Source organism: Pantherophis guttatus, chromosome 1, assembly GCF_059756535.1.
Source record: "Pantherophis guttatus breed Tessera chromosome 1, ASM5975653v1, whole genome shotgun sequence".
Classification (NCBI taxonomy): Eukaryota; Metazoa; Chordata; class Lepidosauria; order Squamata; family Colubridae; genus Pantherophis; species Pantherophis guttatus.
Genome location: NC_142063.1, coordinates 187,729,047 through 187,756,514, shown reverse-complemented (window position 1 = coordinate 187,756,514; position 27,468 = coordinate 187,729,047). Strand labels below are relative to the sequence as shown.

General features: G+C 38.9%; 3 protein-coding genes across 3 annotated transcripts in view; 2 read left to right on the top strand and 1 right to left on the bottom strand.

Annotated features, from left to right (window-relative positions):
- LOC117671091 (meprin A subunit alpha-like) overlaps positions 1 to 6,629 on the top strand; it is a 16,445-nt gene extending 9,816 nt beyond the window's left edge. The window contains exons 10-11 of the mRNA XM_087887835.1: positions 676 to 843; positions 6,601 to 6,629. Coding sequence (XP_087743961.1) covers positions 676 to 843; positions 6,601 to 6,629 — 197 coding nt within the window. The remainder of the gene's footprint in view (positions 1 to 675; positions 844 to 6,600) is intronic.
- On the bottom strand, positions 6,031 to 22,722 carry LOC117671116 (uncharacterized). Its single transcript, XM_034426812.3, has 8 exons — positions 22,650 to 22,722; positions 13,587 to 13,626; positions 13,317 to 13,390; positions 13,132 to 13,225; positions 12,928 to 13,016; positions 8,191 to 8,303; positions 8,049 to 8,095; positions 6,031 to 7,935 (listed from the first exon to the last, which is right to left on the bottom strand). Exons 1-7 carry the CDS (start codon positions 22,719 to 22,721, stop codon positions 8,062 to 8,064), a joined length of 516 nt encoding a protein of 171 aa, XP_034282703.2. The 5' UTR covers position 22,722; the 3' UTR covers positions 6,031 to 7,935; positions 8,049 to 8,061.
- ANKRD66 (ankyrin repeat domain 66) lies at positions 22,199 to 27,468 on the top strand. Its single transcript, XM_060689390.2, has 3 exons — positions 22,199 to 23,161; positions 25,181 to 25,409; positions 27,014 to 27,468. The coding sequence occupies exons 1-3, from the start codon at positions 23,023 to 23,025 to the stop codon at positions 27,201 to 27,203; spliced, it is 558 nt and encodes a 185-aa protein (XP_060545373.1). The 5' UTR covers positions 22,199 to 23,022; the 3' UTR covers positions 27,204 to 27,468.

Here is a 27,468-nt window from a genome sequence, read left to right as displayed (position 1 = left end):
TTAAAACATCTAATTTGAGTATGTACAAAACCAGACATCTGGCTTCTTAAAAATAAAGCCAGGAAGCAGGGCCTTTGTCGCATGTAGTGCTGCAGGCCGAGGAGCATAGCCAGGTCTTTAAAGCTTTAAAGTAGGTTAACAGGGTAGGAGCCATTCTAATCTCTGCAGGGAGAATTTTCCACAGAACAGGGGCTGCTGCAGAAAAAGCTCTTTTTCTAGCTCCCATCAGCTGACAATCTTTGGCTGACAGGATCTGCAGCATGCCCATTATATTTAATCTAATTGGACAGGTAGAAACTCTTGTAAAAAGAGGATCTCTCAGGTACCCTGCTCCCAAGCCATGTAGGGCTTTACAGTTAATCCCCAGCATAACATATAATGGAAGTTATGGTAACTAGACCAGGATCATTTTTTTCAAGAATTACTCTGGAGAATGAGAACGTTTATTAACACAGACTTTATAAAACAATGTAGGGAGGACAACGCTCCCATTCCACTGAATCAAAATTATCTTAAATTCCAAATAGAATTTAAGCATCTCCATTAAAAAATGTTGGATGGAATGTTGTGCCTGGTTATTTGAATCTTACATAGCCTACTAAAAACATTGGAGGTTGTATATTTAAAATATTGATCCATTTAAGTTTATTTATGGTTGTTTATTTTGCTTGACAGATGGGAAACCTTTTTGGGATAAGGCTGACATTACTGGAGCTGTTGATCCTTTCTATAATATCCACGTAGGTCAAAGATGGGGATGGCGTTACATCTTGCCACACAGTGAATTGCGTCGGAGAAATTTTCTTAAAAATGGCAATCTCATCATTTTGGCAAATTTTGAAAGTAGGTTCAAAATATTATTTATTTTATTGTATTGAAGTCTTTGAAAAATATAGTTCTACACAGAAAGATTTAAAATATTTAAAGCAGTGTCGCTTCACCTGAGTTTGAATAGTCATTTGTTTGCCTACTTTTCCCAAACTCATTTAAGAAGTAGCTTTTATTGAGATGTTGTTTGAAAAGGCTGCACACCAGTGGTGAAATCCATTTTTTTTACTACCGGTTCTGTGGGCGTGGCTTGGTGGGTGTGGTGTGGCTTGGTGGGCATGGCAGGGGAAGGATACTGCAAACTCTCCATTCCCTCCCTACCCCTGGGGGAAGATATTGCAAAATCTCCATTCCCACCCCACTCTGGGGCTAGCCAGAGGTGGTATTTGCTGGTTCTCCGAACTGCTCAAAATTTCTGCTACTGGTTCTCCAGAACCTGTCAGAATCTGCTGGATTTCACTCCTGCCGCACACTTTTTAAATATGTGTGGTTTGCTTTTTAAGGTGGACAATAATTGATTCATTTTAAAGGTCCTCGCCCAGTTAGGGAAGGTAGCTAAGGCCACATTTGCCAGACAGAAGAAACAGGTTTTTGGACTACATGTGATAGCAGAGCTGTAGCAGCAACACCAAGGCCAGGCACATATCAGGACAGGACAGTCGAGGGAATAGGAGACCAGTCCCATGGAATGTCGGAATTGGACTCAGGAGGAGACAGGAAGCCCAGATAGAAATCAAAGAAGGTACTGTGGGATCAGAGTGATAAGGGAAAAAAATGACAGAAGAATCATGGACACAAAGGATATGAAGGTGGTTTGGCAGGTGTTTTAAGCAGAAAAAGTAGATAAGAACACTGTTGCCATTTTTAGGTTTGATGTGATCAGATGAGAAGGAGCAAATCGGAGCAAGAGGCAGAATAGGGGAAGGATGAATTGCATAAATTTTTGATATAACTAATAGGAGGGGCGAAGGGAATCTCACAAAGAACAGTGTTCTTGCTAAAGATAAGCTCAAACAGTGCTCAGCACAATGTGTGGAATCCTCAATGCAAAATCAAAGAGCAAAGGAAATGCTAGGGTGAGAGGAGAAGAAACTTAGTCAGGATAACTTGCCAGTCTGACTGTTAAATCAACAACAAACAACAGGCAGCGTGGATGAAATGTCATAGTTGCCATGATCAAGTGAGATGCATACAGGAACTATATAAAGTATGCTGGCCATGTGATGACCACACACATTTAAATTTACCAGTAGTTGTTTTATGTGGATGCATGCAGAAAAAAACTGAGCTCTATTTGGGCTTCATTGTAAGATAAAATATAGATTAAGGTAATCCTGTAGCTCCCTGGGTTCAGTTGCATGATTGAACTTCTATTTTTACATGAGAACTCTGCTTACTGGGCAGAAAAACTTTTATCAGTTTATTTCTCAAGTCCAAAGATCATGTAATTTATCTTTCTGCTTCTTGCTGACAATTATAATTGAAAGCTTTTTCTTTTTCTCCCCTTCTGGTCATATCTGCAGTTATTCACGATCCAGGTAGTGTTTTATAAATCCTTGGAATTCTTGACAAACAAATGTCCATCTCATCTGCTTCCATCAGCTATCCCAAACAATTTCTGACAGTTGGCCTATGGATTCACGCTTACCGGCCCTGTTCCCTTGAAAACAGAAGTGGAAAATAAAATAATAATAATAAAATGCACTGTTTCATGAGTTAATCTGAATATCTTTTGTATCTCAGTCTGCAATTCTTCAAATTTTGTTTATAACTGTGGCATAGTCCACATGCTGTATTTGTCAAAAAAAATGACTTTTTAAGTCATAAAAAATGTAAAGTCCAGTCATGTCTGACTCTAGGAGGCAGTGCTCATCTCTGTTTCTTAGCCGAGGGAGCCAGTGTTGTCTGAAGATATTTCCATGGTCATGTCGCCAGCATGACTATATTCTGAGGCACATGGAATGCTGTTATCTTCTTACCAAAGTGGTACCTGTTTATCTACTCACATTTGCATGCTTTCAAACTAGGTGGCAGGAGCTGGGCAAGTATCGGAAGCTCACTGCATCATGTGCCACTTGGATCTCAAACTCCTACCTTTTGGCTGACAAATCCAACATCTTAATCACATCATATAAACCTGCAAACAGCAAACAGTTGAAATATCCAATAGTGAAAATTATTTATAACATATCAGAAGACAGTATAGATTTATATTTGATGAAAAGTAGGTTTTATTTGGGAATCTAGCTGTTTTTGCAGATCGCTAAATAAAAAAAAATACAGTGAATATATGTTTGATGATAGACGGAGAGTTTTCAAGTAAAAGGAAGATACACCTCTGGGGAATTAATGAAATAATGCCCATATCAAATATGGGATGAGAATTTTTGCCTGACAATGACAGATTCTACATTTTCATAGTAATACTGTATATCAGGGTATCCAGAGCGGCATGGTGGCCTAGTGGTGAAGACAGTCACCTCCCACTTAGAAGGTTGAGAGTACAATTCTAGGTAGCGGCAGGTGTTTCTCTCCTAGGACACAAAGAAAAAAAATCTGCTGCGAACTGTACATGGCATCAGGAAGAGCATCTGGCTTGTAAACGCTCAGCTCCATGCAGTTGCTCGTCTCCACCTCATATTAAGGGATTACAGGGTCATAAAAAGGAAGGTTGTTGTTTTTTTTACTGTAGTTCAGGGTCAGACTTAGTATTTGAGGGGTATGTTAAAGGATGTACTTCACTCTAACTTTAATTAATCTAAGCCAGTTAATAAGTATGTAATATATATTTTATAATCCATTAAAAGTTATACCCCTTCATGGATTACTGCTTTATCATGGCAAAGGGGCTTCACAGCCCATAGTAGATATGAGTTAAGATGTGCAGGGCTATCCAAGATGGACAGGTCATAGTGGACAGTTCTGACAAAATGTGGTCCACTAGAGAAGGAAATGGTAACCCTCTCACAGCATCCTTGCCAAGCACTAAAGAATTGATTCTTTCAAATTGCAGTGTTGGAGAAGACTCTTAGCACTCCCTTGGACTGCTAGGAGATCAAATCAATCAATCCTAAGGAAATCAACCCTGATTGTTTTTGGAAAGACAGATCAAAGGAAAGCTAAATCTCAGCTATTTTGACCATCAAGTGAGAAGAGAGGACTCATTGGAAAAGACTCTGATGTTGGGAAATATAGAAGGCAAAAGGAGAAGGGGACAGCAGAGGATGAAATGGTTCAATAGTATTATTTATTCAATGAACTTAAATTTGGGCAAATTCCAGGACATTCTCACTGTAGATTTTACAGCCTAATATTGAAAGGGTAAGGCCAAAAATTCACTAAAACGTCCTTGGCAAAATATTTTGCTTTTTCTCTCTTTCCTGGGGATTCAGAATGAAGAAATTTGTACTTCAGTTCTAGAAATGCACCAGTGTGTTAAATAAATCACCATAAATGCTGCTGCTGGTAAGCTGAGAGATGATACCCCACAAATAAATTCAAGTGAGTTGCTTTGAGAATATCCATGATTTTCCTCCCTGTTCCCATCTCCCCCAATGCATTTTTAAGTCACTACGAAGAAAGTTCTGACCCTTAAAACTAAAATGTTTGCGTTGGGTTAAGAAAGTACAGGCAGTGAACTCGAAACCGTGAAGCATACCAGGACTGCCTGAAGATATGTAGACGTCAACTCCCAGAATTTATGCTGGCAAGAGAATTCTGGGAGTTGAAATCCACACATCTTTAAGTTGTCAAAGTTGAGAAAAACTGAACTAATATACTAACTGAACTAACTGTATACAAAAGAGAGGGAGAGAGAGGGGGGAGAGAGGGAGGGAGGGAGGGAGAGGGAGACCCCTTGTGATTATATGTATGCTTTAATTAATTTTTGTGGCAGCACAAATAATGGTTGGTCAATGTCTTCTTTTAGATTTTTTTTGAAAAAGAAAAATGCATTCTGGGAAATTAGACTTCTAAGGCTTTTCTTCGGTTGATCTTTTGCAAATCAACTCAATTTTGAAAGAAAGGATTCTAAACACAGAAGGCCAATACAAGACTTTATAGTCTGTTTCTATTGCTCTGCTCTGAGGGGGGGTTTTGGAGTATTTCTAGCAGGACTACAAGATTCTGCAACAGCTTTGTTTACCTGCCATCCATCTGGTAAACTTGCAAGATTGGTTTCTCTCACCATGTACATGTATACATCTGAACTAGACTCTGTTGTTTCTCTGTGTCATATAATATATGTGGGTATATGCATAATTTTGTATTTGTTGGTTTGTTTTGTCATGTTTATATATGTCATGTCATGTCATGTCATGTTTATGTAAGACATTACTATAGTATAGTCTTACATAGATTTGCATTTCCTCACCGTGGTATGCAGCATGACACCCTGCAATTGAGCACTTAGGTACATGCTTAATTACATGACATTGTGGAATGTGATTTATAGCCACTGCTTTATCTTCACTCAGAAAATAAGATTTCCCCTACTGTCTCAAAGCATTTGCCAAGACTTGCTTTCAGTTACATCATGTTTCTCCTATTTTATTAATTTTTGCTGTTTGGACAAACACTTCCAAAACAGCTGACATCCTCTCTCATGCTTGAAATTCAGCAATGCAAGGGATTGCCTCCATCTAGTGGAATTTTCTGAGCACTTCACAGCCAGGGGTTGCACTGGAACCTTTCTCCACCGCTGCTGTTAATGCACCCACCCACCCACTCATTCACTCACTCCCCCAATCCTAGAGCTGGCAGAAAGATACACCATACCTGTCTCGATTGCTAATCCCAGTCCTGATGCTATTCCCAATCTTGGTGGTTATCTAAATTCCCTCCATACACAGATGGATGACAAAGCCTAACAGATTTTATACAACAGATGAGGTTGGGGAATCTACTGCTGGCTGGAAGGAGAAAAATATTCTTCCTTTCACACCAGTTCTGCTAAGGATACTTAAGGCAGCCTCCTTACATGTGGGATCCTTGTAAAGGGGAGAAAGCATGGGGTTTTGCAGTTAGTTATTATAATGGTTCATTGCACAGTCAGCCAGATGTTCAGACATGGATTTGGTATTTTTATTCATGTTGAGTCCTTCCCAAGAACCTAGGATAGGCAGACGTTAATGTCTAATGGTTTTAGAGATATTGTCCCTGGAGGTAACCTGTTGTGAGTAAATATGCGTTTTGCAATTAATCAATGGGGATTGTTCTATTTCTACTTGTGGGTTTTGGTATTTTGTTATCTTCTCCAGTCTTTCTCTTCTATTTCACTGTCCCCAGGTATTGCCATATCCACTCTCCAAGACTGTTTTGTATTTCTTATTGACAATTGGCTTGTTATATGGCAGCTACCTGTCTGTTTGAATTCTGAAGTCCTAGAACCCTTTAGCTTCTTCATTTCCTGTGCCTTTATTTCATAGTCCCAACAGTTCTTGCTTGCAGGCAAATGGTTTTTTTTTTTTTTTTTGCAGATCTTGCAATGTGATCTACTTGTAGGAGTTAATCAGGTGGTTCTTTCTTCAGCTTCTTTGCAAAGGCAGCACTTGTTATCTGTTCCCAGTTTCTCAATTCTGGCCTTGTGTGCATTTGTTCTTAAGGCTTGGTCTTGTGCAGCCAGAATTAGCCCTTTGGTCTCTTTCTTCAACTTTCCTGCTCTTAGCCATTACCAGTATTATCAGCTCTGCCTATTTTTTTTTAACATGCTAACAACGTAATACTTTGTCTTCCCATGTCTCATTTCTGTTCTTCATTTGGTCTTTCTTGCAGGCCTGTTTGGTCTCTCCAGTACTCAGTAGGTCTTCCTGATACACTAGCTTCAGTGCATCTTCTTCCCTTCCCTTCAGATATTCTTACAATGCCCTTTTTTTTTCCCCCTTCAACAATCTGATGTACTTACAACATTCCAGGCCTATCTTTTTTGCTGGGCATGTAGAGTTCGTCAGCATTGCTGCAATGATGAAGGGCATGATACATTGTTATTATGTTTCTGATCTTCCTATTGATGGCCTTTAGTTCTGTTTGAGTCCAATTCACTATTTCCTCTGTGTATTCAATGCCTGGAATTGCCCAGGTATTAATTGCCTTGAAGGTACTTCCTCCAACCAGTTTGGACTTTAAGATCTTCTTCAATCTCTTGATATGTTCATTTCTAACCTTTTTCTTGAGTATGCTTGATGTTGTCAGCCCAGGTATTTCTAGTGATTGTCCTCATCTAAACTCTTCATGTTATTTCCGTAGAGCATCTTGATTCCTTCAGTTTCACTATTTTTCCTCATTTGATGGTGACAGTGGCACATTTGTCCAGTCCAAACTCCACTGTGATACCTTGGCTCAACACTGTTGAGCAGCAATTCTATTTCAGTTGGTGCTTTTCCATACCACTTTGGATCATTCATGTAAAGGAGGTGGAATACTCTTGCAGATGTTTTTGATGTTTGATAGCCGTAGCCTGAGTTATTCAGCATTGTTGACAGAGACATTAGTGCAATGACAAATGATAGTGGTGATACGGAGTCTTCTTGGAAGAGTCTTGATATTAACCTTTCCCAGTCTGTTATCACCATTGACCAGCAGCTGTGTCTTCCATTGTGACATTGATCTTTGACAAAGCTTTTGCTGTTTCTGTTGACCCATGATATTTCTAGGCACTTGATTATCCAATCAGGTTGAATGGAGTCAAACACCTTCTTGTAATCAATCCATGGTACATTCAAGTTGGTCTTGCTTTTCTTGCAGTTTCCATAAATTATTTTGTCAATCAGGAGTTGAACTTTTGTTCCTCTGTATAGGGCAATGTTCTTTCTGCTCAGATGGAAAGAGCTTGTTTTTCATTAGACAGTGTTGGACTACATCAGCGACCAAACCAGTTAGCAATTTGAAAGATGTTCATAAGCAGGTTTATTATTTAGTTATTTACTTGGCACATGGCGTTTGTACAAAGATGGAACTCACTAACATACTCTGTCAAAGTCCGCCACCCTGTTTCAGGGCCTTGGGGCATCGACTGGCCAGGGGCATTGCTGCTGACCCTGAATCCCACGCCACCTCCTCCTCTGATTCAGTTGCTGGAGGGGCCGGTGCTGACAGCTTGACGCCTAGATTCTGTAAAAGAATAAACACTGTTGCAAAATTGATTTATTTTTATTACCAAATGTTGCATAACAACTTTTCTACAGAATAAAAATATGTAATGTCTTAAAAACGGTATCATTTACCTTTTGAACGCAATCAGGTGTTTCTGTGGACACTTCTCTGGCAGAGACTGAAAAATGTTAAACAAATATTTTAGAACAAAGTAGAGAATCATCAACTGAAACACGTGTATTTCTCTCCAAGAAACGGAAGGACAAATCTTACCGTCTTGGTCTTCCCCGGACTGGTAGGGATACAATTTCAGAGCAGACGTCATCAATTGCCTGATCCCGAGCCCTTACCAGTTCTCTGGTTTTTTCCCTTTCTTTTGAGACCTCCTGTAAAAAGAAATTGGTGAAGTACAATCAAAATTAACTTTTTTTAAAAAAAAAATATTTTAAATACCAATACAAACAATGCAAACATAATACATACCTAAATACAAAAAAGGGGGAAAAATATGAATTTTACAGTCCACCCCCATCCCAGCGACCATTTTTTCCCTTTTATTTTTTCTTCTATAACAACTAAAAGATATACAATATATTCTAACTGTGCCCTTATCTCCTCCAAAACAACATATATTTTTGAGTACGTTTATTCCCTTTGCTTTCCACCAACGCTGATTTTATAAAATCCCTGCATATTTCATTATAATTGTTGGCTTTGATCATCCCTTTTTAAAATTTAATTTCTGTTGTTAATTTATCATTTGTTGCCACATTCCAAGTTTCATTATACCACTCATTTCTTTGAATATCCCAATTTCGTCCCCAATATTTAGCCATCACTAATCTAGCTGCCATTATCAAATTTACAATCAATTCCTTTTTTGTTTCATTTATATCCTGTTTTTGCAACAGTAATGCAATTCTCAATGATGTATCTAAATTTACATTCAGAAGTGCTCTAATTTCTCTAAAAACCATGCCCCGTATTTTTTGTGCACTATCACAATCCCACCACATATGTTTATATGTTCCAACCTCTTTCTTGCACCGCCAACAAATATTTGTATATTTACCATCTATTTGATTTAATTTATGGGGTGTTAGGTACCACCTCCATATACTGTACTGTATATCCATTTTCCTTAACTCTAATTGACATATTCTTATATACTCTTCTATTCCAAATATTTTTCCAATCATTATCATTTATTTATCCTAAATCTGATTTCCAAATTAATTATAAACCTTTTGGCTGCTCTTCTAATTCAGTTAATATTCTATATATTTCCCAAATTTTTCCTTAACCTATATATTCTTCATTCACCTCAGATTCTTTTATAATCATTTCAAATTTTGTTAACTATCTATCTTTCTCCTCAAATCTTTCTTCCACTTTTATTCATTTCTCTAATTGTATTAAATACAACCAATATAATTTAATATCTGCTAAAACATTCTTTAGTTGTGTTACATTCTTTATCTTGTTCTTCCAGTCTTCCAATTTATATATTTGATTTTCTTTTGGTTTACTAATCCATTCTTTCAATTCAATCTTAGTGAATTTCTCCATTTCCACCACCAGTGTTCTTTAACACTGGTGGTGGAAATGGAAATTCCTGGCATTTAGCCAATATCTCCATTTATTCCACAAATCTATCAAATTTTTTAAAAAGGGATTTTGAATCATTAAAATTAACTTTTAATGCATGATGAAATCTTTTTTTTTATTGAAAAAGTTTTTCAAATACAAATTTTCCCCCTTTTTTCTCCCCCCTCCTCCCTAACCCCCCCTCACCACCCATCCCCCTGTGACTTCTTCAAAATAAAATCCAAATTCGTAACAGATTATATATTTTACCATCCCCTTACTCCATTCCTCAAATACTGACCCTTTCTTTCTAATAATATTATTACATCCCCCTTTTACCATACATTTCAAAATAACATTCTACTGTAACATTGTGTAATAACTTCTGGTTTAACATAATAACATTATTATAACTCCCAATTTAGCAAAAATCTGCCCTTTTTCTCCTCCCCCATACATATATCTATATATTAATATAACATTTCAAAACAACCTTCCACTTTAAGACTATATAATAAATCCTATTTTACCATTTAATCTTTAATGTATATTAATATAACATTTCAAAGCAGCCTTCCCTTAAAAAGCTATATAATAAATCCTGATTTAACATTTATTCAGCTCTATCCATTTCCTCCACTCCCATAAATGTATCTCTTAAGCATCCCTTTTCTTAAACTAAACAATCAATAAACTAACCTGTCTCCACCCACTTTCCTACAAAATTACCATACATAACAATTCTTAATATCTTTATTCTTCTGCCCACCCTACTAAAAAAAAAATATTCCCTTTTATAGATAAAATCAATGACTTTAAACTTATAATCCATATAATATAATATCTTCTTTGATGTCTCTCCACTGGATTGTTAACTCCATCGCCCATATTAGGGTAACATAGCATCCTGATTGCAACAGAATGTTCAAAATCCTCAGTTATCATCTGCCCCCATCAATAATAAATATCTTCATGTATATAAAAAAGGAAAACAACCACCCGAGTGACATTATAATTGTATTCCATATAATATCTGTAATAGTGGATTTCTTCAAGATTATTAATTCACACCATCATAATGGGGTAACAACCAGATCTTCTGCATGCCCCAGCATAGCTCTCTTGCCATATAGCTCAGGATAAGCATGATATATTTACCAAAAAAAAAAAGTCCAAAATGGATAATTCCAATCCAACAATTTAAGGCCCTTTTCACATCCCAAAATTACAGCATTGCAGAGGTCTGTCACTCTCCTCAGGATAATATTGACCAATACTTCGCCTCAACTATCTTTTCATGTATTCAGTCATCTTTTAAATAACTGGCTTCACTGTTGCCTAATTTAGAAATTTTTATTTTTGCGAGATCTATTTCTTTTTTTCTTGACTTGTTATGGGTTTGATCTCCATCCTAATCTCCTTTCTACGAGTTGTATATCGACTAATCGGTTTTCATTCTGATTTATAGCTTGATCTTGTTGGTTTTGCTTTTGTGACTCATATTTCTTTTCTATAAGTTGTGTATCAACTAATTGATTTCCATGCTTGTCTGTGACTTGATGAATCATCACATTAGAATCCAATGCCACATCTCTTTTATTTATGGATAATCCAGCTGAGGTATCTAAAGAATCCAAAGGCGATTCATCTACAGAGGCCTCTATAGCTCGATATTTTTCCTTTATTTCCAACTCCTTCTGCTTATCTTGTGTTATGCATAAAAATGTTGAACTCATTTTCAAAAATTTTTGGTAAAATTCTTCCGCTTTTTCAACAGTATTTAATTGATATCTTACTCCTTGATATCTCAATATTATACCAACTGGAGTATCCCACCTAAATAGAATATTTCGCTTTTTAAGCTCAGTCACCAGAAAACCAAATTTCTTTCTTTCCAATAACATCTTAGGTGGTAGCTCTTTGTATATCCAAATCTTTCTTCCAAACAAATGCAGAGTAGAATTAAAAGATTTTTGCACGATATTATTTCTTATTTCTTTGTCTGTAAAATAAATCACCACATCTCTTGGCAATTGCCTTTGCTTTGCAATCCAGGAGTTTATTCTATAAACTCTGTCAATCCTACAAAATACTTCCTCAGGATGAACCTTTAAGATCCCAGCCAGAATTTCAGAAGATATTTTCCTTAAGTCATCTCTGTTGTTTTCCTGTAATCCTCTCAGTCTAATCGCATATTCTGTGAGATTATATTGCATCATTAAAACTTCTTTTTCAATCCGTTGTTTTGTATTTTCTGCATTACAAGTCTTATGATCAGCTTCCATTTTAAGTTTTTCTTCTAAGCTATTATCTTGAGTGTTTATCAAATCATTTTCAGTTCTTTGTATTTTATTGTCCAAATTATCCTCAATTTCCTCCATTTTAGACTCTAATAAGTCAATATTTGTACCCAACTTCATAACAATTTCTGAAAAACCATTAGTCACTTTTGCAATCTTTCGTTGCAAAATATCAAACTTTAATTGCACCATTTCTTTAATTTCCTGCTTAAATTTTTCAAAGTTCTGATTCACAATCTCATCTTCTTACAATCTCCTCCAAGAGAAATTCAATTATATTAAAATCAGTTTTCTGTAGAAAACTCTGTAAAATCAGAGTCTGTAGGTTTAGAACTTGTTCATGTAGTTTATAGATGGGGGAATCCCCCCCCCACTGCTTGTTTGTCTGGCTTTGTAAGTCTGAACGCCATATTTCCACACAGACAAACGCTCTTAAAAAAGAAAAAAAGAAAAAAAAAACAAAGAAAGAGAAAAAAGCTTCTTTCCAAACAAGATCAATATCAAATCTCCAGGAAAGAGAAAACACAAAAGTGGAGCTTTTTCTTCAATTGTAGCCAGGAGTATTTATTCCGCTACTTTGTGGTTTAATAAGAAACGGAAGGACTTTCCCTTTTCAGCTTCCCTGCTCAAACTTCGGCAGTCGTCATTTTAAAAGTTCTTTTTTACTTTGTTCAATATCCTTTGCAAAATAAGTATAAATACTTGCGATTTAGGGTCACAGGTCCAGGTCCAAATCTCATCCTCTTTACTTAGTCTGTTAGTTTTCTTGAAAAGCTTGTTTTCGTCGCCTTGCTCTGCATTAAGCAGAGGTCTCCCAACGCCCGGAGCGAACGGCGAGTGATATAGGGAGCCTCATCCGCTCACCCCCAAGAGTAAAAAAAAAACCTCTGGGGGCTTCGCGGAAAGCTCTACCTACACTCACCTGCTCTATCTCACATTTCCTCCTGGAAATGGAGTTTTTCGAGCCGCCTTTCCGTTGTAAAGGCGGCTCTTTACAGGCGATGGGGCTGGCGGTCCCGAGGGACCGTCTGACAGCGACGAGAAGCAAGCCGGAAGTGAATGCATGATGAAATCTTGATTAACAAGGTTGTTCTAATTTCTTACTATCATGTACGATACTTACAGTCTTTGCTCTTCTGATGACTTTCTGGTACATCTCGTATTTGTCCTTTAGCACCTCATACTCCTTATACATATCTCTGTCAGCATCTCCTGGCAAAAAAATAACAAAAGAACTAGAACTAATACAGTCAAACTTAAAATGAAATAAATCACTTTTCTTTTTAGAATGAAAACAATTAAAATATTAAATTTAAATGATACTCACTTTCTGGATTGTCTTTTATTTTCTTCTCCAGCTCCTCATTCTCCCTTAAAAGAACAGTCACTTTGCTGGCTAAATGGCTGTTCTCCTCTTCCAACTAAGATGCAGAAATTACAAGAAGCAAACATCAGTCATATAATATAAATACGTGGACAAAAACAACATTTTAAGGGAAATGAATGACTTACAGCTCTTATTGTGACGTTTTTTTCAGCCAGCTCTCTTCCTTGCAGCAACGCAAGTTCTTCTATGCGTTTTATTTCTGTATTTTTATGGGAAAAGACTTGTGCTATTAAACAATATTCACAAAAGACATTACATATTAACCCACCAACAACACTGAAAGTTAAGGCTGGCCATTAAATAGGAAGGGTCAGGTGTGAGGCAGAGGGAGGACTGTCTTTGTATCCCCACTCCTGCTACAGGTTTTCACAGAAACAAAATAGTTGGTTACTTACTTTGGTCTCTTTGGTATTGTTTATATTTATTCAGACACACCTGCCAAAAGAAGACATTGTCAACACCTGAGGACAAGCCAACTGGAGGAGGCGAATTTACTAAGTATTATAAACCATAGTCTGGATACAATCATACTGGCTGGAGTCTTATCTAGTTGCAATGTCCTTTGGCTGTGCTCTAGCAATTTTTTCTAAAACACTTTGCAGTAGTTCTGGCAAAAGTCCCGCCTGGACTATTGTAATGCTCTCTACGTGGGGCTCCCCTTGAGGAGCACCCGGAGGCTCCAACTGGTCCAGAATGCGGCCGTGCGGGTGGTTATGGGAGCGTCATGGCGCGAGCTGCACTGGCTCCCGGTGGTCCTCTGGGTACGATTCAAGGTATTGGTTACCACCTTCAGAGCGCTCCATGGCTTAGGACCTGGGTACTTACAAGACCACCTGCTGCTACCAACAGCCTCCCACCGGCCAATTCGCTTCCACAGAGAGGGGCTCCTCCGGGTGCCGTCAGCCAAGCAATGTCAGCTGGTGACCCCCAGTGGGAGAGCCTTCTCTGTGGGGGCTCCTGCCCTCTGGAACGAATTGCCCCCCGAGATGTGGAGGATTCCCGACTTACGCACCTTCCGCCAGGCCCTCAAGATGCTTTTATTTCAACAAGCCAGGCTGCCTAATTTTAATTTTTTTAATTGTTAATTCTTAATTTTAAATGTCTAAATTGGGTAAAATTTATTTTAATTAGATATGGGCTAAACTATTTAATATTTTTAAATTGTTTTTAAATTTTATATTTGTGTGTTTTATGCTGGCTGTACACCGCCCTGAGTCCCTTTGGGAGAAGGGCGGTATATAAATAAAATAAAATAATAAAATAAAATAAAATAAAATAAAATAAAATAAAATAAAATAAAATAAAATAATAAAATAAAATAAAATAAAATAAAATAAAATAAAATAAAATAAAATAAAATAAAATAAAATAAAATAAAATAAAATAAAATAATAAAATAAAATAAAATAAAATAAAATAAAATAAAATAAAATAAAAAAATAAAATGCTTGGACCATAAAGCCACCTTTTAAAAAGCAAAGTAACTACATCAATCTATTGTCAGTTTTACATTGTGGCATCCTCATGTTTTTAGTGGAATTTATATATGCCTCCTCTAAGGAAAATGTTAATACTTGTAGATGGGACAAAATATGGTAGATTTAGATTTTTAGCAGCAATCCTTAAACAGGCTGAATACAGATGAAGCTGCTGAGAATAATTATTTTGTTGACCTTCCCTCTACTTTTAAAAATTTGTAAGGAATCCTGTAGCTCTAAATATGTGTGTGTGTGTGTGTGTGTGTGTGTGGTTTTTTTTTTCAGGGGTGAAATGTTTCCGGTTCGCACCGGTTCAGGCAAACCAGTAGTGATAAAAACTACTGGTTCAGGTGAACCTGTAGTAAAAAAAAGCTACCGGTCCACGCGAACCAGTAGTTAAAAAATGCTATTGGTTTCTCCGAACTGGTATTTCCGATGATCAGCTGTGCAGCAGGGTTTAGCTTTGCTAGAAAGCAGGAAATCCTGCTTTCTAGCGAAGCTAAATCGTGCGCCACAGCTGATCCCCCCCTCACTTCTACTTACCTTCCCAAGCCTCCTTTTGGCGCGTACTGCGCATGTATGTGTGTGCAGAGCGTGCATTGTCGCACTGCACATGTGTGCACGTGAAGAGCATGTGTTTGGTTGCATTATGCATGCGTGTGCATGCAGAGCGTATATTTGGTCACACTGCGCATGCATGCATGTGCAGAGCGTGCATTTGGTCGTACTGCGCATGTGTGCACGTGAAGAGCATGTGTTTGGTTGCACTGTGCATGCGTGCGCATGCAGAGCGTATGTTTGGTCACACTGTGCATGCATGCATGTGCAGAGTGTGTATTTGGTTGCACTGTGCATGCACACACAGGGTGTATTTGGTGCACAGTGCACATGCATGGCCACCAAACTGGTAACAAACCGGTTCAGACCACTGGTGTGTTTGTGTATATATATATATGAATATGTATGTATGGGTATATGGGTATGGGTATATGGGTGTGTGTGTGTGTGTATCTCACAGGTCAACAAAAACTGCTTGGATTAATGAAAAGGGTTCATTTTTATGTGCTCTGCCTCTGCAGCTAGTAGAACATAATAGATTGTTTTCTGTTAAGTTAAATCAGGTTAATAAGAGCTAAACTGAATTTTCTTGGGATTTTATTTATTTCTTTATTCATTTCTGGGGGAGTATTTCTCTATTGAAGTCAGTGTGAGAGAAAAAACAGCAATTTCCATAGGCTGTACAATTTGGCAGATTGAACCCATTTTTTAAAGTATATTGTTTCTAACTCTCTACAAATAGTACTGCAAGAATAGTACTGCAAGAAGTACTCCTAGAATTTGTTTTCAATTTGCCATGCTGCATCAAGTGAAAATGGTGAGGCCCACATGTTATAGAATCAATGTCCGGGGATTAGGTTTCTTTGTTCTTTCTCCACTCCCACTGCTTCACTTGACTGGTCTTTGGGGCATGCATAAGTGCACCAGTATGCCTACTGTCCCTGTCCTAATGCTTTCTTTTATTCGTGTCCATTTCATGTATTTATAATTATGTTTACACTTGTATCCATCTTAAAATACATGCTTGACGAATAATACAAATCATCTTTGCTTACTTGCTTGCCATCTTTCCTGAAGTCAAAATCAACATGATTCCTTATTTATGTTGAACAAAAAGTTTCTGATGTGAACATAGGGGGCTATTTCTGTATAACTGAACAAGGAGACGTAGCGCACCTCCTGCCTCTGGCCTGTACTTCTGAGGCAATACAAAATGTGCTCAGGCAGCCCAGTTTTCCAAAGATGTGTCATGAGACGCTTGGCCTTGCATCACTCTAAGTACACTCCCAATCCTAATTCTTTATGAACATCCACACTGCTGCTGAAAGTCACATCAGAAACATGCTTGAGCAGAAAGGACAATAATGAGAAATGAGGGATCCTTGGTTTTTTCTGAGGCTGGTTCCTTTCTTGCAGCTGTTTCATTTCCCGAACTAGGTAACATCATCAGTGCTAGGAAGGAGTGGGGTTTGCTCTCAATTTATTTTCTGGTAGCTTGCCCTGTCACTGTTGGAGGGAGTAGTCTTGGAGATTTTTTTGTTGCGCTATTTGCATTAGCTTGTGTGGTACTTCCTTGATTGGGGTATTGTTTACTTCTTGATTGTTGGTAGGATTTTAATCTCAGTGTTAGTCTATGCTCATCTAAGTGTTGTTTTGGTGGGGAAGTATTTTAATCTTTTTGTTCCTTTTTTGTCTTGTTGACTGTCTCTTGAATAGTATGTAGTTATTGTTTATGTCTATGTATCTCTTGAGGGCCAGTTTGTCAGAATGCTAGGCTTCCAGGAATTCTCTCCTGTTTTTGGACTTGGCTTGGTCTAAGATGGTCAATAATATAGATGCATAAAAGCAAACTCTGTTCTGCCCAATAAGATTGTGCAACATTTCTAGGGCAGAAAACCAAGCATTGCCTCATAATCTTTTTCTTATAAAAACCTATCTCATAATTAAGGCAAAATTTAGCATCACTGGCTCAGTATTTCTCAACCTTGGCCACCTGAAGATGTGTAGACTTCAACTCCCAGAATTCATGCTGGTGAGAAAATTCTGGGAGTTGAAATCCAGACATCTTCAAGAGGTCAAGGTTGAGATACACTGTCCTAGTTAGTGGAGATGGGGAGGGGGAGAGAGAGAATGAGACCCCCTACTGACTATATTCATGCTTTCATTAAATTTTGTGGCAGCACAAATCAATGATGGGCAAATGTCTTCTTTCAGATTTTTTTTTTAAACTGAGAAATATAATAATTCTGGGAAACTACACTTTCAAGGCTTTTCTTCAGATGGTATTTTGCTGTTATGGTCAAAGCAAGTCAACTCAATTTTGAAAGAAAGGATTTTGGACACAGAAGGCCATTTGGATTTTTAAAAATATACATATGGTAGAATTTCCCAATTATAGAAAAAAGATTAACAGAAACAAAAGTTCCATTGGATCCCATATGCTAATCTTATTTAGAAAGTTAGAGTGAATCAACTCAGCTAGTTCATCCTCATGTCCCTCTAACCATAGCATGAAGACCCTCATTAACCATTGTTAAGCAACAATCCTCATGACATCATGAATTTCACTTCTAGCCAGCTGCAGGGACAGCTGAAGCTGCCTTTAGTTGCTCTGCTGTTAAAGTGATGTTTTAATGGCACTCTTCTTCCAAGATAAACCTTGTTGTACAAACAATTGACAGAGCCTCCAAGATAGTGCTGATGACAACTTGGTCTGAAGCTAGGATCCTCCCATCTCTAGTTTAGTGTAAAGTGATTCTAGACCTCGTGACTACTAGTTGTATGGATGTTATGCAGATGTTTGTAAATTGTCAAGACTTCCTATGGAGCCAGCAATATAAAAATACTATGTATTATTAAATAATACAGCCTGAGCCAGCTTCTATCCATCTTTCCTCCGATACAGTTATCAAAGAAGACATTGCTACATCTACTGTTCTGGTTCCAGTGTTGCGTATAATAAAATTGACAACATAAGATTAAATCTCAGCTTCTTCATTTAGAGCTGGGGTGTCAAACTCATGCCGTGACGGCGGCATCATGTGAGGTATCAGGACTTTTCCCCCCTTTGCTTAACTGGGTGGGGATGGGGCCAACATGGGGTATCCAGCTCGTGGGCTGCGAGTCTGAAACTCCTGATTTAGAACCTAACAGCCCCCAAATACTCGGTCAGGACTTTCACCATATCCATGGCACATCCCTGGGATATGCACTTGGTTTTCCTCAGTATATCAGTGATCCTACATCCAAAACTGAGGGATGACCTTCCCTCAGCAGCTTCATGTACTGAAGTGAGCAGCCACTGGATGACTTCTCCTTTCCTCCCTTATTTCCAATAACTGGTATAACCCACTCAGAAAGTAGCAGTATCACCACAAGTTGTTCTCAACTGCCTACCCTTCTAAGTAGTCCAGGATGTTTTGGTGAATAATACTGAAGCCCTTAGAAATGTAAAAGAACCAAGAAAGGTGCCCTTCCCCAACCATTCACCAGGGGCAACCAGTGCTGTTTCTGCCCAAGTCTTGAGCCTCATCACTTTTTCAACAATTTTCCTAAAGAAATTGCCAAAGAAGCAGATAGAATTTCAAATCCTGAACTAATCCTAGAGTTGCACATACAAGTTGGCAAGTAAATAAATAAAACAAAGGATCTCTTACCTCAAAGAGTAGTTTCCCCCCATAATAGAGGAATATCTCCATCCCTAATGCCCTGAATTTAATGATTCTAATCCTAAACTAAATATATTAAATATAATTAATAAATAAATATAAGTAAATATAAGAAATAAATATAAATAAATATAAGAAATAAATGAATAAATAAATATTGTGTGTAAAGTAATCTAAGTAAACAAGTATAAGAAAAATAAGCAAATAAACAAACAAACAAACAAGTACTGAAAAGTTAAAGAAAGCCAAAATCTGATCTAAGCTACCACTAGTCAACGCGCACACAGAGTAAAACTCATCAGTGAGCAACTTTCATTCAGCCCACCCCAAGATTTTATATACCTCCCCTTTGTGAGCTCATCACAAAGGAAAAGCAAAGCAAACTGATGGGCTGAATGAAGGCTACTCAGAGTTTTATTTATTTTTCTATTTTTCAATATTGATAAAAGTGTCAGTACAAAATCCTGTTGATAGGTTTGGTAGAATCAGAAGATTAGCTAACAACAAAAATGCCATTGAAAAATTAGTGCCACTGAAGAAAGCAGGGAGATCTCTGGAAAAATATGCACAATTTAGAAGGAAAGATGGTACAGAGGAAAGAATTGGACAGATTTCTGTGCTTGGCAGAGTAATTACAGTGTGGCTCCTGCTCCACCATCCTGTACTTACAACACACTGAATCTGAATTTCAGAGAGTGGGTTTATGCAACAGTCTAGAACTTGTGTTTATTAGCTAGTTTGTGGGACATATGTGATACCTATTCATTGTGATGAGACCTCACAATAAAAATGCTGCCCAACCCACACCAAATTAGGGAAGACTAGATGACTAACAATAGCCCAATAGATGACCAATTATTATTATCTCTTTTATTCATTAAATGTGAAACTCAGTCAACAAACATTTAAAAATGTATCACAAATACCATTGACTGGTGCTAATGGTTGATACAGGTTGCTGCCAGCATCCTAAGTATCAACCAAGTATCTTCTTAACATTTACGATGTTCCAAGTAGCGCAGTTTTTTGCAGTTCTGCTGGTGTTATTACAGGAAGCTGCAATTTCTTGATTTTTTTTAATAAAAAAAATGTTTTATAAAATTCTTGGACATGCTAGCAAGTGCCCCAATGACAATGGGTATCACTGTTACATGTTTCATCCATAACCATGTAGTTTCTCACTTAGTGAGTGTTTTGATTCTATTTTTTTTTCCAAAAATACAAAATAAAGTATTAATTTCACTGCATCTCCAATAACAAATAAGATCATTTCAAAATATCATTTGTTATTGAAAAGGCTTTAATCTAAAAAATTCCAACTGTTAATTTTTTTTTTAAAAAAAACCCTGTCTATTATATTATTGGTTAAAACATGCAAGCAAAGCAAAAACAAAAAAGAATTATATGTATGCATCTAAAGAATTTCTAAGAAAAAAAGTAAAAAGCAAAACAAAGCAAGTTTTTTAAATGAATAAAAAGAGAATTCTAGAAGCAACTTTCCCTTTTTCCAACAGTTATTTCTAGGGCAGAATAGAATAGAATAGAATAGAATAGAATAGAATAGAATAGAATAGAATAGAAAGTACCTTGGAGGTCTCTTAGTCCAACCACCAGCTTAGGTAGGAAACCCTATACAGTATATAACCTTTATTTTTCTCATAAAAACCAATCTCATAATTACTGGCTTCCTCCTGCCACGGCCTGAAGCTCCTGTTTTGGGTGCCGCTGCTGCTGCCGCCACCACGGCCAGGCATTTTCTCTCGGGCCTCCCAGTCCCAGTCTCACTCTCCTAGACTTTGAAGGAGGGAGGGAGGGAGAGAAAAAGTGAAAGAAAGAAAGAGAGAGAAAGGAAAAGAGACAAAGAAAATGAAAGAAAGAGAAAAAAAGAAAGAAGAAGAGAGAGACAAGAAAGAAAAAGAAAGTAGGAAAGGAAGGGAGAGAGAGAGAAAAGAAAGAATGAAAGAAAAAGAGACAAAGAAAAAACAAAGAAAGAAAGGAAGAGAAAGGAAGGAAGGAAGGGAGAGAGAGACAAAGAAAGAAAAAAGAAAGAGAAAGAAGGAGAGAGGAATGGAGAGAGAGAAAAAAGAAAGAAAGAAAGAAAGAGAGGAAGGGAGAGAGAGCAAAAAGAAAGAAAGAAAAAGAAAGAAAGGGAGAGACAAGAAAGAAAGAAAGAAGGAAGGAAAGGGGAAGGAAGGAAGGAAGGAAGGAAGGAAGGAAGGAAGGAAGGAAGGAAGGAAGGAAAGAAAGAAAGAAAGAAAGAGGAAGGAAAGACCACAAACCCTGGCACTTAGACGTGGCTTTAGAAGACGCTTTGAAACAGGATAGCAATCTAGGGCTGGAAGGGATCTTAGAGGCCATCTAGTCCAACCCCCTGCTCCAGCAGGAAACCTTACATCGCCTGGATTATTTTGGTGCTCTAAGAGAGGAAAATTGTCAGAAAGGAGATGGAGTTTACTAGGACAAGGCTGCCATGCAGAGAAAGGCAGAGATAGTCCTTGATTTATGACCAGAATTGAGCCCAAAATTTTGATTGTTAAGCAAGAGCGTTGTTAAGTGAGTTTCACCACATTTTACTCAATCCATGATCTCTCCTGGCTTTAACAATGATGTACAAGTTAGGGAAGAACATCTGAAGGTGTGTGTAATGTTCTAAATGTATAGAAGTTATAGTTAAATGTGTGGCAGAAAGTGGACTCTGGGTGTGTTTTTCCAAATGTTGTAAGGGAGGTTCAATATGTATAGTTTTAGAAGAGGTGTGTGTGTGTGTACATACACATACAGTATATATAGTAAACAATGTATCTTTTTGTGTGCCTATACACTATACTATGTAATATGCATATACACATATGGCATATGTACATAGGATTAAATAATATATTTTGGATGTTCAGTAGTAGTAAATAAATAGAAAGAGAAACTGTATCTTGTTGAGGCCATGTAGGCCAGTGGTCCCCAACCCCCGGTCCGGTGCCGGGCCGTGGAGTACCTGGCACCGGGCCGTGCAGCGGCCGGGGGACATGAACGCTGCAGCGCAAAGGCTCCTGGGCCGTGCGCAATGGGCCGTGCGCAAAAGCTCCTGGGCCGTGCCCCCACCCCTGCGCGCGCTCAGCGGGCCGCGGCGATAAAAAGGTTGGGGACCACTGGTGTAGGCCACTGAGGCGAGGAGAGGCCAGGCACCCTAACCATAACCCTTGACATGAGTGACGGCAAGCTGGCCACACCCATCCAATCACATGACCACCAAGCCACACCCACACACCCACATGACCAAGCCACGCCCACCAAATAAGCCACGCCCACAGAACCGGTAGTAAAAAAAATTTTAGAACCCACCCCGATAAGGAAGCAACTAAGAAGGCTGGTTCCGATGCTCGGTATTTAGGGGCAGAAAGGAGAAGATTGTCCCGCCGATCCATTATTATAACTCGAAAGGGGATTCTACACCGCCATTTGTAGGACCAGAAGCACAAAGAAAAAAAAACAACAACCCCGAGAGAGAGGTGGTGACAGACACTGCGCGGTTGCCTGGGAGGATCAGCGGCTGTTTGGGGAGGCAGAACTCGTGCCCGAAGCAGCAGGTGCCTAAACTAGCCCCCCCCAAACTTTCCCCGGTTTCTGCAAGCGACCCCCGCTTTATCCAGCAGAGGCGAACCTGACCGCTTGAAGGGCAGCTTTGCTCCTTCGCTGCACTTCAAAGAGGGTTTCCTCTCGTTCAAGCAACGCCTGGCCACCAGAAAAAGCAACAACGCACCACTTCATAATATTCCTGCCTTCGGAGTCGCCCTCCTGCCGACCGCCGTGAATGGAAGGCTCGCGGGGGCATCTCGAAGGCTTCCCCGCAGGAGGAGCCAGTTTCTCTAGGAAACAAGTAGCAATTCGTGTCGCCCGGGAGATAGCTGGGTCCTAATGGCAGGGAGGGGGGAAATGGCGCTCTCTCTTTGTTTATGTTGCCCTTAGCAGCCCTTGGGGTGTTTGGGGCGGATGGCGGCAGCAGCAGAAAGGGGTCCGGAATAATTTATTCGCCACATCTGACCCGCCTCTCTTGAGGACAAAAACTGGTTTTTTTGAGGTTTTGCTGAACTCGTAGCTGCGGGTTCAACTTCAAGAACTTGGCCAAAGGCAGCATGACGGAGCTGCACGAAGCGGTGGCTTTGGGTAAATACGACTTAGCGGAAGAAATCCTCCAGAGGGAGCTCGCAGACCCAAATTGCAAAGATGCGGACTGGAGCGACCGCACGCCCCTCCACTGGGCGGCAGCAAAAGGTAAGCAATCGCCCGGGGGACGCGCATGCGCCAGGAGGAAACGAGGACAGGCGCTGTGCCCGAAGTAATGTGTGCGTGGAGGCAAGTCACAGCATTCGGGTTGCAGACGGCATATTCCCAGCCCTTCTCCACATCCTGATCGGAGCAAGCACGCAAGCCGCTCCTATCGGTTAGCAAAGATATATCCCCACGGTGTAACAGAAATCAAAAGCAGGTAAAAGTTAGGCAAAAGCAGAGGTCGAGACAGTCAGGAGCAACAGGCTGCCTCCCTTTTAGATTCTGGAATCAGTGCTGCGGCTGATTACCAGGGAGGGTTATTGGCGGGGCCTTTGGTTATCCCAGTTTAGGTACCTAGCAGAATAAAAGCGGAAAGGGCGCGCCAGGCGATCCTTCCTTTGCTCCGCCTCAGTAAAGAAACGAGTTGACGGGGACGATTTTTATGCAACGTTGCAGGAGGCAGAAGAATGAGAGCAGGAACCCCGGAGCATCTTCCTTTTCACTCACATTTTCACCACGGATCTTTCATGAGTTCTCCCTGGGGTTAAAATGAGGTGCTGTTGTGTGCCTTACAAGTGCTTCCCCAGGCAGCGAGAAGTGCAGAATCTGTAATCCTGTATTTTGGTATGAGAGGACATGGTCAGCAGCAGAACCTGCAGAGAAGAAGTGGCTGGATGGAGACCCTGAATCTTTTCCCAGCATCCCATGGACACTTCCATTGAGGATTTGGGAGATGGGCAGGAAGGGGGACATGCTTGGAGCAGACTCCAAGCATGTCCCCCTTCCTGCCCATCTCCCAAATCCTCAATGGAAGTGTCCATGGGATGCTGGGAAAAGATTCTTGGTTTGATCTGCTTTTTTAAAATTGTTATTAGCCACCCAGAATCATGTTTGCGGTCTTAAAAGTTTAAATTTAATTTGAAAAAAAAATGCTACGCCATCCAGATTAAAATAAAATAAAATAAAAAATATTGACGTAATTGAAAATAAGGTTTGTGAATGACAAAAGTGATTTCAGTCTTAAAGTTTAAATTTGATTTGAAAAAAAAATATGCTATGCTATAGAGTGCTTAGCATTACAATTTTGGGCATAAAGCAGTGCCAACACATGAGAACACCTCTAATGACAAGCACTATGATTTAAACGCAAAATACACTGACTCAAGCATGGGGCGAAGGCCCGACTTGCCCTTTACAAGGAATTGTTGGGACAAAAGAACTGGCATTGATCTGTGGCATCCACCACATCTATGAATTTTTACACAAGAGTCAGAAGGCGGGAAGGCAGCCAATAGGGAATGTCACTATGCTATCGCCTCACATGTGTTCCCCTACTAAGGATCTACATATTTTAGACACCTATTTAAATTCATGAAAAGAAAATACCCCAAAAATAACGTAGATATATTGGTAAATAATACCTCCATTGTGTTGTTCATGAAACCGATAAGTATAAAGATTTCAAGAGGGGGAATACAAGTCAGCCCTCCTGAGATGTGGGTGAGGTGCCTGCAAAGGAGCTGTATTAATAGGGAAAAGGAGTGTGTTTTCCTGTGGATTATTTTTTAATGTTTTTAAATGGTCTTTATAATGGTGGTTCTGTGGTTTTGGGCTTTTTTTGTTCTTTTAACTTTGTATACCATTCAGATAAGTAAATAAATAAATTAGAATATGTGAACCATGAATCTCCAATATGTTGTGGTTACAAGGTAAATGCCAAGTGACATGTAACTTTATACCATGTATTTGTATGAATAGACATTTTTAAAAAATGGAGTGCATGATATCCACCCAGGTAATTCAGGAAAATTTCAGCCATTGCAGAATGTGAAAAAGTTCTCCAATTAATAGTTTGAAGAAGTCACAACAAACCCAATTCTCCAAATTAAAAAAAAAAGTTTCCCAAAACAAGAGATTCCAGAGGCTGGTGTAAAAAGAGCTGCTACTGTCTTAAGGGGAAAGACAGAAGTAGCTACTTTTGCCCTTGTCCTTATCACTCTAATCTGTTTGCATTTTCAACAGGCCACTCAAAGATAGTAAAGCTGCTTGTGGAACGTGGTGCTCGCTTGATTTTGCGAACTGAGGCAGGTTGGACTCCAGTTCATTTTGCTGCAGAATCAGGGCAACTGGGCGTGTTGAGAACACTGCACTCCTTGCACGCACCGATGGATGCCCCAGATCTCTATGGAGATGTCCCAAGAAGAATTGCAGAAATCTATGGGCACAAAGCCTGCGTCAAATTCTTAGAAATGTAAGCACGGTATTGGCAAAAGAATTAAGGCAGGTGACCCTGTAACTTTCCTAATGCTAGTTTGTGGTGGAGCAAAGGGGCTTACTTCAGTCCAGAGTTAGAGGGGGAAATGAAATTATCAAAACAATTCAAATTGATAGTATCCAAATCAGTCAATACAAAAATCTGCTTTTTTTAAAAAAAAACAGTCAAATCACATATTAAAGATCTTTCAAAAATTAAAACCTTTTAAAATAACATTAAAAGAGCAGCCAGCCAAATCTACTTTAGGAGTAGTATTTTAGAGCAATGGCATAAGAGCTGCACCTCTCCTATTTTTTGCATTTTTTTTTTTAATTTGATTTATATGCCGCCCTTCTCCGGAGACTCAGGGCGGCTTACAGTGCGTTAAGCAATAGCCTTCATCCTTTTGTATATTTATACAAAGTCAGCTTATTGCCCCCACAAACTGGGTCCTCATTTAACCTACCTTAGAAAGGATGGAAGGCTGAGTCAACCTTGAGCCTTGGAGAGATTCAAACCAGCAGTAAATTGCAGGCAGCTGTGTTAATAACAGGGTGCTTTAAACCACTGTAGTACCAAGGCTCTTTTCCAGATCATACGGTTTGGGATGAAGATAATGGATAATGAGCAGGGTTTCTGAGAATGATCTTAAATCAACTCAAAATGTTTGGGCTTTAAAGCCCAATAACTTTCTGCACAGCAGTATTAATCTATTTAACTCTCAGCCTTTCTAAACCTTCAACCTTTTCCTCCATTTTCACCACATTACACTTAACCAAATCTCCAGTTGGTGGATGTCCCTGCTTCTTTTCTCCCAATGCATGTTGGGAAAGCAAACAATTAATTGCTTTTCCTTTGTGGGCTGGTCTTTGGGACCTGCTCTTTCCATCAGTATAGGTTGTCCTTGACTTGCAAGGGATGACCACATGAAGCCAGAACACTGCAATCATCACAAATAGTCAGTTGCTGAATTTTGATCATGTGACCATGGAGATTCTGCAATGGGTTGCGTGAAAAAATGGTCATGTCACTTTTCTCAGTGCCATTGTAACTTGGAACAGTCACTAAATGAACAGTTGGAAGTAGAAGAGTACCTGTATGCCTTTTTATGTCATTCTCTTCCCCCCCCCCAAAATCCCCTCTTCCTCACGTTTGACACCTTCCCATCTGCTCTCTCCACATCCTCTATTCTATGAGGAACTCTTCACAACTTTAAAATTCACAACCCTCTGTTCAAGGAAGTAAAATATAACACAGTTGGATTGAGGATAGTAATTGTACTAGCAAATCTTTATGAGTGATTGCCTCCTGCTTTCTCTTTGCCTAAATAAGCATTCAGTGATGTTGTCTTCATTGCTCTTAAAATGATATTTCTCTGTAGAGCTGAACTGCAGTAATGATAAAGCCTCCATATGTATTTAAGGAATTTCCCCATATTTTGTTGCGTTAGTGTCCTCTAGGCTTTGAGAAAGCAAAGCCAAAGCTGTTTTGCTTTTAATTAATTTTAGAACTGAGGTCAAGAGGAGCTTATGGTCAACGCGGATGCAATATCTCCCATTTATCAACTATCCAAAATTGTTTCCTCTTTCCTTTTGATCTAGAGCTGAAATAGAATACAGGGCATATTGCCAGATGGCAAAATCAAAGGGAATCCAACTGGATGAGAAGGATGAAGCTTGGGAGCTTAAGAAGGAAGAACTTTTGAAAAGTAAACCCTTCTCTCCAAAGAAACATATGAAACACAAGATGCACGGAAAGGATGGCGTGCAACTTCCTTTAAGAAAACAATGAGAAGAATGCTATATTTCAGATAAGCTAGACAAGAGGGTCTCAGCTACCTTAACTTTGTAGTCATTGCAACTCATCTATTTCATTTATTATTTTTCTTATTTTGAACTAGTTAGTCACTATCTCAGTTTAAGACATTTTTTAAAACATGCATGAAAAATACTATTTTTATATGCTTTATGCCTGATTCATTTTGTGCACTTTTGTATAATATATTCATGTTTTTAAGCTTTCCTCTAATTTAATAAAATTTTGTGCTTTATGACTA